This window comes from Scleropages formosus, chromosome 23, assembly GCF_900964775.1.
Source record: "Scleropages formosus chromosome 23, fSclFor1.1, whole genome shotgun sequence".
Lineage (NCBI taxonomy): Eukaryota > Metazoa > Chordata > Actinopteri > Osteoglossiformes > Osteoglossidae > Scleropages > Scleropages formosus.
This window is the reverse complement of record NC_041828.1, coordinates 6,273,521-6,286,660: the sequence shown is the minus strand read 5'-3', so window position 1 is coordinate 6,286,660 and position 13,140 is coordinate 6,273,521. Positions and strand designations below refer to the sequence as shown.

Genomic DNA, 13,140 nt, shown 5'->3' with positions numbered 1-13,140 from the left:
ACATTTTCAAAACTGTATCTCTCAGAAATTATTGTTACTCTGTGTTTGGCTGGTGACTTTGTGAAAGTTTACACATAATCGCAGTCACACAGTAGGGTCAATTCAACGTAAATACCATGATCAAGGGTTACGGCAGCTGGGGTGGGATCTAAACCAACAGCCTTCAGGTTAGAAGGTAGCTGGTCTAACTGCTTCGTTACCGACTGTCTGGGAATAATAGTTCTACTTTAATAGTAGCGCTGCTGTCTCACAGCGCCTGGGTGGTGCGAGAGGATGTGGGTTTGTCTGGAGTCTGTCTGGAGTTTGCATATTCTCAGGGTGCTCTGGTTTCCTCCCACAGTCCAAAGACATGCTATTCAGGTTCACCCATAGTGGGTAAGTGACAGAGAAAGAGAGAGAGAGAGAGAGTGTGTGTGTGTGTTCCACTGATGTATGGGTGAGTGACCCAGTGTATCTAGCAGTGTAAGTCACCGCAGTGAATAAGGTGTGTGGGTTCATAACACTACACAGAGTTCATTGGAAGTCACTTTGGAGAAAAGCGTCTGCTCAGTATGTAAATGTAAAACAGGTATTATTTCATTTTCTCCCGAGCAACTTACAATAATATGTTACTAGGCTACTTTATTCATTTTTACAGCAGCATAATTGTTACAGCGTGAATTGAGGATAAGCTCCGTACGCAGGGGTACTACAGCACAGGCAAGGATTTGAACCCAGGCCCTTCAGCTGGAAGGAAATTGCTCCAAGCACTACACCACCTGCTGCTCTGCCAATGTAACACACAAGCACGTGTCACGTCATCTTCTCACACGCGTGCATTTTCCCGCTAGCATGTCGGAAGCAACAGCTGAACACGACTGCGGAGATGATCTCAACGTTCCTCTTTTAACTATTACAGTCTGTGATTTTTCTCACGCTGACCGAGCAGAACAGAACATCAAACAGGAGGACATGAACAGGTTTGACATCTTCCCCCTACATCAATTAGAGGAGTTTAGCCACACCCTCTTCTGGGGATTGGCAGGGCCCTGCCTCTGACTCCGCCTCTGTCATTGACTCCGCCCACTTTCCACCAGCTCTCAACAGACCCTTTGCACCACTTGTTTGTGTGTGTGTGTGTGTGTGTGTGTGTGTGTGTGTGTGCCACACAGGATAAGAACTGCAGAATTAAATTCCTCCCAGCTCCATCCAGGCCCTGCACAACAGCTGCACGTGCAAAAATTCACAAAAATCCGGGCCGTAACACAACACGTCGGGCCTCCCAGATGCTACCCACAGGCATTCAGAAAAAGCTGCTCCCAGGGGATGGAGACGATGCAACGCTTCAGTTCTTCTCCCTTCCTTCCTTCCCCACTGTTGCTCGTTCAAATCGAACCGCATCTTAAAAATACAAAGCGATCTCCAATGCTTATATGCATACTCGTATGTGTAATTTACATCTTTCTTTGAGATCAATTGACTGATCCGAATCAATTGTTACCTCTCTGCCTTTGATCCACAATACGAATAGCTGGTATGCAATCTGGATTAATTCCCATCCCTGTCAGTGTGTGTTTTAGGGGTGAATCTCATTTACGATAATAATGATTTTATCCTTGGAGCGAAACCCTGGAGAGACAATAAGTCACCTGGTCCGCCACCATCGGGAGAGGTAGGAAATGCTGAAAAAAAAAAGCGGTTCAAGGGCAGGAACACACTCTTTTCCTCCTACTCGAAAATACAGCAGGGAGGAAGAAAGAGGGATGTGTGATGTGTGAATGTAAGCCTTGCAGACCAACGGTACGAGACATCTGAAAGCATCTCCCTGGACAGCCCATCAGGAAGTCGAACTTGTTAGAGACATGCTCGCCCCCCCACCTCACAGCTGCAAACAGGCACTTAAAAGATGTGGATGTGGGGGAAAAAACAAAAAAAAAAAGAATTATAAGGTCGGTACGCAGCAGTGTGACCTCAACCTTTTGGTTTTACTTGGAAAATGTCAAAAAAAAGCACAGAAACGCAGAACGACGACCCGCTTCGACTCTGATTAAACTCTTAATGGTTCTCCTTTGGATGTCTAAAATAGGAATGCACACATATATGAAGGAAAAGAAAAAAAACTTTTTTTTTTCTTGCTCAGTCTAAAAAGGCGCTGAAAATAAATTTTTAAAATCCCTGCGCTGTTTTCAATCCGCAACAGCCATGATCGGCTGCCCTCGCTCCGTTGCGTCCAGGACCCCTTGTCTGTCGTCATCTTCCTCAACATATCTTATCCCCCTTCCTCTGTCCTGCAGAATTAAAGCCCATCTCCGCTCCCCCCTCCCGAGTGCCACGTCTCCACCCTTTTTCCACCCACCCGCCATCAGTCAATTATCATGTTTTCCCATTTTCCTCTCTCTCCTTTCCTCTCCTCCTCCTCCTCCTCTTCCCTCCGTCTCCCCCAGCGACCAGCTCTAAGTGCATTCTTCTCTATATTTATATCACTGCTGAATAATTAAAGCCCAGAGACAGAGGACAATCTTTCCTTTTCTGAATCTCTGCTCATTAGCCATTGATGCCTGTGATATTCTGGCTGCCTGCACCCCCCCATCCCCCATCCCCATCCCCTATCCTATTCCGCATCCCCAGCCGTCAGACATTGCACCGTCACATTTTTTGGCCATTACTCCCACTCCTGTCATCCTCTTCCTATCACATCACCTCCCCCACCCCCACGAGCAGGTTTTCCTCTTTTCTCTTCGGACGCCTCTTTCCAGCCTCGATCTGCTCGACTTTGCCAGGTTCGCAGCTCTGAGATGTGAAGTAAGGGAGGCAGAGGAACACACACGTGCAGGAAACACTGCAATGTATGGCTTCTTCCCTCGAACCCTGGGGGCAAAGAGGCCTCTGTTCCACCCAGCATCCTGAGCCATGCAGTCACCATGTACAGTGCTGCTCAAAAGCATGCGAACCCCTTGTGTCCTTTAGTTTTACCAAAAAATGATTATTGAATAAGGGGGGCGCAGCGGGTTGGACCGGGTCCTGCTCTCCGGTGGGTCTGGGGTTCGAGTCCCGCTTGAGGTGCCTTGCGATGGACTGGCATCCCGTCCTGGGTGTGTCCCCTCCCTCTCCAGCCTTACGCCCTGTGTTGCCGGGTTAGGCTCCGGCTCAGGCTCCGGCTCCCCGCGACCCCGAATGGGACAAGCGGTTCAGACAATGTGATTGTTGAATGAGGTGCAGTGTTTCTCATGTGACACAATAGGCGTGTAAGGACTAATTCCATATGTTGCCTTAAAGGAAATCGTGCGTGTCGCAGAAACACGGCAGTAGTTCAGGTGCAAAAATAAGTGAATCCCAGTAGTACTGGTTCTAAACCAAGTAAGTAAGTAGAATCAGGTGTGTAAGTCACACACACACACACACACACACACACACACACACACACACACACACACACACATTGTCTGAAACCGCTTGTCCCAAGCGGGATCACGGGGAGCCAGAGCCTAACCCGGCAACGCAGGGCGTAAGGCTGGAGGGGGAGGGGACACACCCAGGACGGGACCCCAGTCTGTTGCAAGGCACCCGAAGCGGGACTCGAACCCCTGACCCACCGGAGAGCAGGACCCGGTCAAGCCCGCTGCGCCACTGCGCCCCCCCCAGGTAAGTAAATCATAGTCATTTATTCAGTTTATAAGTTAAGATTTATATATTCTAGCTTTATTCTAATATTTCACACAAGAATAATGAACATGCCTATAGGATTCCCACACTTTCAAGCAGCGCTGTGTGTCATATCGGGCCGCAGTGCTGCAGCCGTAGGTATGGGAGCAGCGGCAGGGTGGGCAGGGTGGTTAAGGCGCTCGATAAGTTGCCACCGACGACCACAGAAAACAAACACAGAAAGCACCGGAGCCAGTTGCTGCTTGTTCTACATGCCAAAAAAAGAATAACCATTTGAAAACTATTTTTAATACAAGGCAACACCGCTCTCAACTGCATACATCTTTCCATGACAGCAGGGAGGTCACATGAAAGGAAGGTAACACCATGGAAGGAGAAGAAGCAAAAAGGAATGGAAGGAACAACTTAGACATGGCTGGAAAATAAAGAGAGCAGAGGGAGGGAAGGAAGGAAGGGAGTGTAAGAACCGGGCTGAACGGCACGCGCAGCAGGAACGCGGGACTATTCGGCATGGAGACGATAACCTTTTCATAGAGACAATAACCTCTCATTGATCAGCTTATATTTATTATGAGAAGAGGGGAGAGCTCTATAGTGCCGACAGCTGGGTCCTCGGCAGAGGAGTATTCGTTCGGTTGCTCTTCAATCATCCGCTGTCCCATTGCTATTGATCTGCAGCGGGGCCACGAGGGGGCGGGACGCAGCACGATCGATCGCGTTAAGTAGAAAATCTGCCAACGAGCTTTGCTGAGGATGCTGAAATGGAACTGGCGTTGATGTCCATGCGGATCCGGTTACGAGTTCGGCTCACAACGAAGGCCACTTGCGAGGCACTCGAGGGGTAAAATTAGGGTTATAAGTGCCATAGAGCTGAAGTGGACCTATGCTGAGCATGTGGGGAGGGAATGGAAATGGTTTGCCCTTGTCTTCCTCTGTGGGTGCGTGGACCGTGGTGAAAGGCCCCCATGAATACGACAACATGCAAAATGTAAACACGCTGAGCTGCATTCTAACCCGAATCCAAACCCGCAGCCCAGGAACTCAATCACTGCGCTGCTTGGAATCTGTTGGGGGGGGGGGTTCCTAGTCCAGGTTATCAAGAAAGTACATCTACCAGTGCAAATGATTTTAAGTCTGGCATAATTATAGAATCACATCTCCTTCACTGATTTTTACCACACTGGAGATTTTACTGCGATTCAGAAAAGGGTTGCTTTTTAATTAGCGACGCAACATTTAAGGCTCGTTTCAGCAAACTCGTCACCAGCTGTTCTGACAGGAGGACGACCCGTGAAATGGCATTATTTGCACACTTCTTCATTCTCACTATGTCTTGTCCGAGTTGAAACTTTCTCCAGAATAGGATTTATCCGCAGGTTTTTTTTTTTTTAAACCACCGATCTGTAGCGTCCACTTGCCAAAGCTACAGGGAAGGGAGAAATCAGACCCAAATCCATGGCATAGTTGTGCACAAATCCCACACTTCGCAAATCACTCCGGATCTCATCGTAATCACAATTATATTGAAAAATTCAAAGAAAAAAAACTAAAAAAAAAAAAAAAACAGAAGAGCCATCTGCTAACACACTCTTTCAGTGAGCAGTTGTCCTGTTTGTAGGTACCAAACCCACCAGAAATACTGATTGTATTTAAAAGACAAGCAGGTGCTGACAGTGGAGGCAAATTCATCTTTTACTCAGAGATCCATTAAAACCTTCCTGCTGACCTCTGGTAACAGGGAGCACAGATAAAATGGTCTGCTGGTAAATGGAGAGCGCTTAGTTGGAAATGACAGCAGGAAATAAATTCAAAGAGTGAGGAAGAGTCCAGCGCGCACACAAAGATCTGAAATAAAAGTTTTATTTAAGATTGCATAAATTACCATTTACATCATTAATAACGTTATCGATCACATTTTCTGAATTAATACACGGTGACTTCATTTTCAACAGACATCACTTGAAACCGATGAGGAAAAGAGTGAACGAAACAAGAGTTTGAAGGAGTGCTGGATCGCGTTTGCCTCTAAGGCTTCAACCCTACGACGTGGAACGCTGCGGTGGTGACATTTGCCAACATGCTGGTCGAGAACCTTAGATTACGGAGGGGAAAAGCGTGGGGCACTCAGGAAGCAGCACAGAGCACTTGGAATATAAAAAAAACTAAATGGAAGGGATGTTTGAAAACAGGAACGGAAATGAAAAAGAGTGAACATACAGTAAGGAGGATTAAGGGATAAAACACAAATATGGGACAGACAGTACAAGTAGAAGGAGAAAAGATATATACTACCCAGTATAAGTTACACTTTCAGAAATTTCCAGTGTGTCTGAACACCGATATCAAGAGCACAAGGATAAGAGTCTCCGCTGAACATGAAAATGTATGTACAAAATTACAAATAGCACTGCGCCTCCAGCTTTGGCTCTTGGAAAGCTACCCTCTGATCTTTGTGCGGTGCTCTGAGCTCCTGATGGCCACAATCCAGCCAATTAAAACACCAATTTTTGCCTCTCAGGAAAGGGAAACAAGTTGGACCGTATCAACAGAACAACTAATTGGCTGTGGAAGAAACGGAGACACCTCAAGGACTCTCAGGACCAGGGTTAAGACGCACGCTCCTCCAAATTCAAAAACTTTGTTCATTTTCACCACACTTTTTCGTACGGCTTCAGGGGCACCTGGGAGAGACGCCGTGCCGATTACAAGTACCTCCTTGAACATGACACTAATTTGAAGTCCTCCAAGAAAATAAATAGCAAAACAAAAAAATTACCAAGTGTTTGAATATCAAACCACGTAAAACTGCTGCTTTTCACAGGCATTTTGTCAATAAAAATTCAAATTCATATTAATTCATCTTCTTTGTTTTCAGAGAACAACCTTGCCCTTGAAACAGGATGTGACTGAAATCCAGAAGGGGAGCGCTCAAGTCTTCATGCCCGAGGAGTGAACGTTCGGTGGATTCCTGCCTTGCGGACGGCCCGCCACTTTTAACTCAAGAACTTCCGCTCTCTCCGGCTCTACCGTACTCTTAAGCTGTAACGCTGAACTATGCAGTGGGGAAAACAAGAGCAAAAAACTGTCAACCGTAAACACTTAAATGGCATCATACATGGGTGAGAGGCAAGTGAAGATTTCAGAATCAAAACTATCATACATCATGCTGTGTAAACATTTTGTCAAAGAACTGCACCAACGTGTAAACTCAATGTTACAAATTGTCAGATGAAGTCATAAGGTTAAATGATCAAAATGCTCTTTTTTAAAGATTATTTTAAAGATTTTTTGTGTTGATTTTAAAAGGTAAAACTTCACACCTCAAGATCTTATCTATTCTCTTCAGGCATAAAGGCACTTAGGATTTGTGTTTGACATTTAAGGTTGATGAATGTCAGGAGTATTTACTGTTTCCGGGAGGGTGAAAAGGAATTGATTCCCTAATGTCATGGTGAACTACGATGAGAAATGTTTGTGATGTGTTTGCGGTCAGAGCTTGATAAAAATACCTTACAGAGAGCAACTTCGGAAGAATTCTTGTCAAAGTGTAAAAGATTAAACCCCAGAAAGACCAAAGAATGCAGATCGCCCAGCTTATGTTTTATGACACTCCGTAGGGGTATCAATTGGCCTACGGCTCATTTTCCACCTAGAAAATTATGCAGAAACCTGCGGCATTTCTGCAACAAGGACACAACAAACACACCTTTTGTTTTCACTAACTAGAACTTACCACTGTAGTTCTTTTACTCTATAACGTCAAAAATGTCATGTAAGGTGGCAATCCCGTTCTTAAGACCAGCCTGCTGTGAATATTTATGCCAAATGCAAATATTAATAAGAACATACACAACACAGTATTTCCAAGTTTAAATAATACAATAAAGAACAGAAAAGTGTAGCTGCTCAACATTCACCCATATATAAGTACTTTAACGGAAAAACAGCCAGAGCTACTGAATTTGCAACTATACCGATAGATCAATATTATCATTCAGTATCTAGTTTTAGTGTGTGTGGGCTTTACCACTCAAGAGTTCTGAAAGAGGTGGCAGTTTAATCTATTATATCTACAGCTGTCAATGATGAGTGCGCCTGCAGTGTATTAAGTCTCCTTTACAAGTGTTAGAAATTAACGCAATGTCAGTCTGTATCAATGTTTCTTCATTTTTCTTCCTCTTATGTTTTTCTCCACTGAGTCAGAATCATTTTGTTTCTGTCTGATCAGCTCCTCCTTTTCGGCAAGGATTCTTGCATTACCCCCCCAATCCCGCACAGTGCTTTCACAAGCTTACGCTCCTGTGGTGCTGCTTAAGGAAGCTGCGCTGTTTCTCCTTTCCTGCCCCCTCCCCCTCCACTGCCCCCTCCCTTTCCCATCCCACCCGTCCCTGCCTCAGCGCATTGAATGTCTCATTCCTGGCCCTCTCCTTCTCTGCCTCTTCCCCCAACAGGCTGACCACATCGCTCAGGTCCCCCAGGTGCTCCACAGAGTCGCACTTCTCCAGGTCTGACGCGATGGTGCGCAGGCTGACCACGGACAGCGAATCGGACCCAGCCCTCTCCGCCTCCTCGGCCCGCTCTCGCAGCCCCCAGCCAATCTCCCTGTGCTTCTCCACCCACTGCCTGGTCTTCTCGCAGTCCACCCAGTCGTTCTCCTTCGCCGCTCCTCCTGAAGCCCCAACCTCCGACTCTGCCCCCACAGGAGAGCTTCTTCCCCCGAACGCTTTAGGCTTCTTGTATGCAGCTCGTTTCCGCCCCCTTTGGGCATGGATCTGCTCGCTGATTTGCTCCAGATTGCGAAGGGCTACTGAATAGCGAGTCTTCACCTTGGACACACGTTCCTCTAGCTGCACTACTTTGGACTTGTGCTCCTATAGAAATGTCACAGAACATCACACAGCAGAAATAATTTATTTACTGAAATAAAGCTTTCATCCCAATGACTTACATAGTTTGCAGTTAATTAACAGAGGCGGAAGCTCATAGAATTCATTCAGGTTAAATATCATGACTAATGTAAAACAGTAGGATTTGAACTAGCAATCTTTCATTGACAATTTTGGTGCCTTCAGTACCGTATCACCTGTTGACTACAAGTTTTCTCATTACAGAAGAAAATGTGTATAAAAAGCAGAGGGGAGTAGTCAAATGGCTCTCTGGATGTTTGTAGATGTACCTCCAGGATATAGTTGAACTGGGCCTTGAGTTCAAAGTAGGGTTTGGACTTGATGATGACCCTCTTGAGTTCCTTCTGGAGTGTTTGAACGCGTGCCTCTGCCTCCTGGCACAGCTGTGTGACGCGCTGGTGCTCCCTCTCGCTGCGGAGCCGCTCCTCCTCTGCCTCATTCACCTGGAAACCACATGGCCACCCTACATCAGGCAGGACAACCCCACGCCAACCAGAACAAGTTGACATGGAGGGCCTTCCCAGGACAATTAGTATTTATGCGTTACCCACCAGAGGCAACCCATGGCAATACATTACAACTCACCGCTTGTTAATACAGTATCACCTTCAAGCTATTCCCAAACACATTCCACTTCTTCAGTCTCAGTACAACATGACAACCAGCTTAAACACTCATAACTCAAACAGCTCAAAAGTTCAAATCTTGTAGTACAGCTCACACGCTGGCATCTCCCCACTTGTTAGCAAATTTACAAGTTGGATTAAAAGGAACTAATTTGAGACTGACATGGCTCTACATGGCATACCGGTCCAAAGACATGCTGCTCACCCATAGTGTGTAAGTGGCAGAGAGAGTGTGTTCCACTGATGTATGGATGAGTGACCCAGTGTAAGTAGTGTACCTAGGAGTGTAAGTCTTCCAGATGCTCTGGTTTCCTCCCACACTCCCAAGACATGCTGTTCAGGTTCACCCATAGTGTATGAATGAGAGTGTGTGTGTGTTCCACTAATGTATGGATTAGTGACCCAGTGTAAGTAGTGTACCTAGCAGTGTGAAGTCACCTTGCTGAATAAGGTGTGTGGGCTGATAACATTACATAGTATCCAATGGAAGTTGCATTGGAGAAAAGCGTGTGCTAAATAAATAAATGTAAAACCTGTTAGGGGTATACTGTTTAAATGTTAAATCACCCACACAAACAAATCACGGTAGATCATTACACCTACACTTTCTACAACTACTCCCAAGCCATGGAGTGTACCACAAAGTAAAAGCTGCCTACATAGAGCTTGGTGACCTATTGACCTCCTACTGTGCTCAGCTTAAGTGCTTATTGAAGAAAGTAAATAGACTAGCAAAAAAGAGAGCACTACTATAAATGGCACTGTCTTGTGAAAGTCTTAGCTGAGAAAAATGTGAGTTAAAGAAAGATACGATATCAAATGCAAGATTCCTAAAGATTCCTATCTGTTTAATACCACCATAGAAAAAGCTACAGGTTTCTAAAAGCCACCAAACACAACAAGTACTTAATTACTCTCAAGGACAAGATTGTTCCTGAAATAAAAATGTTCCACTCTCTGGCTGTTGCCTTAATTTCTCAGCTAGAAAAACAAAATTGGAGATACAAATTGAATCTAGCAACAAATATCAATCCAGAGGGACTATAAATTCTCTTATCACCGAAACTTTACTACAGGTTTCTCCTACCTTAGCGGTGGCGTGATTGAGCATCTCCTGCCAGGTGGGGTCCAGGGTGTTCCTGTCGGCAAGAAGCCCTTGTTCTGCCACGTACACCATCTCCCTAGCTGCTGAGTGCATAGAAACTGCCCTCTCGTAGCTCAGCGCCGCCTTCTGTGTCTCCTGCTGAGCCTGTTGAGACAGCAAGCAATCACGACACATGAAGGGACTCAAAAAGAGTGCAGCTAGACACCGGGTACAATATATAGTATATAGAGAATTGTCCTTCCAGCCTTTAACTGTCAGCAAAAATGGCAGCTAACTGATATTTAATGAGACAAGAAAACCAATCTCAAAAAACCTTGAGTAATATTACATATCAGAGCTTATTTAGAGTCAATATGACATGTTTTTAGCACAAACACATGTTTAGCTACACTATCTATAACTAGGAAAAAACCAAAATGTAGGTAATTTAAGTGGAAAACTCTATGTTTCAGGACACCAGCCTCAAGTAACACTCCAGCTGGTAATATCAAATTGTCAGTTTCATCTGTTGACTAAGTCTTCAGGGACCAACTGCATCTTAAGTACAGGGATGCTCCTAGTGTGAAAACAAAGAGCTAGACTTCCCCTTTTCAGCACTAGTGTTTTATCATGTGCTTTAATAAGATAAGGTTTTCTTTACTGATAATTCTTTTGTTAAAGGAAATGGGAAGTGACACCACTTTCTATGGTGTCTGAGAACACATGGCATTTATACCGTCAGGATAAACAAATAAATGTGGCTGGTGTCAGTAGGAATCAACAATGTACCGCATCATCATCTTAGTGTGGAAGAAAATCCTAACATAAGTCACTTTATGAGAAGGCCTTGGCTTAAAGTGAGAAATAGAAACAATATGGTAAAACAAACTGGAACAAGAAAGTCATTAATGCCTCACTAGGCCCAGGGATGGCTGTGCCAAGACTGATGACTGCTTTAGCCTGCATGAGTACATCAGAGCCTCCAGTGCTCACTGTCTCCTTTCACAGCAGTCAAGCATGGCTAAGGAACTTTCATCACAGTGCCATCCATGCATTGGGCATCGACAGCTACCAAATGCCAACGCTGTCGACTCAAAGAAGGGCGGCTTTAATCCTTTGCGATCTTCAAACCCCAAGCCAGGACTGGGCGTTCTCACAACTCTGCCCTACCTCTTTGGCCAGCCGGCGAGCCTCATAGTAGGGCCTGGCCTTCTCGATGCACAAGCCCAACTGGGAGCCCTGGGCATTGAGCTTCCTGGCTGAGTCTGAGAGGATCCTTCTGTAGCTCGACCGCGCGTCCTGAGCAAAAACAATAGTAAGCGAGGAATCATTTCTGTATCTCTATCATTTAAGCTTACAATTATTTACTCATTTATACAGCTGTGTAATTTTACTGGAGCAATTTAGGAAAAGCACCTTGCTCAACAGTACTACAGCAGGAGATGGGGATCAAACCTGCAACTTTCTTGGGTCCAAAGGCAGTAGCTCTAACCACTACGCTACCAGATGTCCCTGACTTCTGCTGGCTGTGACCGAAGGGCCGTGAACTAGTTACTCACATCCAGCTGCAGTTCCAGCTGGTTGATCTCAGCACTGGCCTGATTCAGGTGCTCCAGCTCCTCCTGCAAGACAAAAGACAGAGATGCACAACGAGCACAGCTCAACACATCCAGCTAATGTCCAAAAAACAAGTTACCATTGAGATTAGTATGATAAAGCACACATAAAACAGGCCTGTAAATTTAAAGTCACAAAAGAAATGCACAACACGTGGATTAGTCTTACTCTCTTTATATCAAACACACCAGGACTGAATTAAAAATGGTTTTATTTTTCACTCAATATATAGTCAATTTTGCAGCAAATCCAGGACATTAAGCGTATGTGTATGTATGCATGGATGGATGGATGGATGGATCTATGCACACACCTACCTGAATTCTTGGGTCTAGCTCTTCTTCATATGTGCTGTCATCTGCATCATCATCCTCATCGACATTTTCTTCTTCCGTTTTGTCATCCAGTTTTGCATTTTTCTCATACTGCCCCCCCACCTTGTCCCCGATGTCCCTCATCATGATGACGTCCCTCTCCCCACCGTCCCCAACCCGAGCTTTCTGCCCCTCAGCCTCCCCCTTCGACTCTCCCCCCGGCGTCTCCTCCCGCCACTCGCCGGCTTCAGGGCCTCCGGATCCTGCCGGACTTTCACGCAAGCTCCCCGGCTCCATTCCGGGCCTCGACATTCAACAAGCAACTGAATGAATAAAGTCCACCGGCGGGAGTGACAACATGCATATATTTATTCAGTCTTTCAGAAGGGAAAAATATATGCCTGAAGTCTTCTTCCTATTTTACCGTAATATTACATGTAGTCAGTTACCTAACAACAGATTCTAAATACTAGCTATCTAGTTTATTTAGATGAACCTGAGCCTGTAGTCAGCTAGCTGGACTCGAGTTAGCTAGATAGCTACCTACCATTCTTGTTTTATTGGCTCCCATTTCTAATGACTGGTAAGGTTGAATTAATGTTTGTCCTTTGTAAAGGTACGTCTGACGACTCACGATGAAGATTAAGATAATCCTAACAATGTTTCGGGTTTTATGCTAATATCATATACGTTCTGCCATATTCTCCGGCGCTCACACCTCTCATCCTCCAACTAATACCCTAACGTAAATAGAAAACGCGTTTTCCTCGCGGCCGCCGTAGCTTAATCACGTCATCAGGAAGCGCTGCTTTTGGTACTTATTCCCAGCCAAATAAACCGACTTTAACTATTAACTTTTTAACTTAACTGCAGCGATAGATCAGTCTGCAGTACTGATACCACGGCATCACATTTTATTGAAATTGTCACTTCTGCTTCGTTTAATTATT

General features: G+C 45.3%; 1 protein-coding gene across 2 annotated transcripts; it reads right to left on the bottom strand.

Moving 5' to 3' along the window:
- Positions 1-5,579: 5,579 nt before the first annotated feature.
- sh3bp5lb (SH3-binding domain protein 5-like, b) lies at positions 5,580-12,935 on the bottom strand. Of its 2 annotated transcripts, XM_018754457.2 has the most exons (7): positions 12,738-12,935; positions 12,194-12,494; positions 11,819-11,881; positions 11,430-11,558; positions 10,263-10,424; positions 8,819-8,992; positions 5,580-8,513 (listed from the first exon to the last, which is right to left on the bottom strand). In XM_018754457.2, exons 2-7 carry the CDS (start codon positions 12,485-12,487, stop codon positions 7,926-7,928), a joined length of 1,410 nt encoding a protein of 469 aa, XP_018609973.2. In that variant the 5' UTR covers positions 12,488-12,494; positions 12,738-12,935; the 3' UTR covers positions 5,580-7,925. The 2 variants fall into 2 exon arrangements, with proteins under 2 accessions (XP_018609973.2, XP_018609972.2); XM_018754456.2 differs by having other exon boundaries at positions 12,194-12,935.
- Between the last annotated feature and the right edge of the window lie 205 nt (positions 12,936-13,140).

Bases quoted from the DNA above. Each gene is read 5' to 3' on its own strand.
- sh3bp5lb (XM_018754456.2), bottom strand. From the start codon at position 12,502: ATGTCGAGGCCCGGAATGGAGCCGGGGAGCTTGCGTGAAAGTCCGGCA. The intron at 11,882-12,193 runs GTAGGTGTGTGC...TTTGTCTTGCAG, and splicing joins AGCTAGACCCAAGAATTCAG to GAGGAGCTGGAGCACCTGAA. The intron at 8,514-8,818 runs GTACATCTACAA...ACATTTCTATAG, and splicing joins AGTTCAACTATATCCTGGAG to GAGCACAAGTCCAAAGTAGT.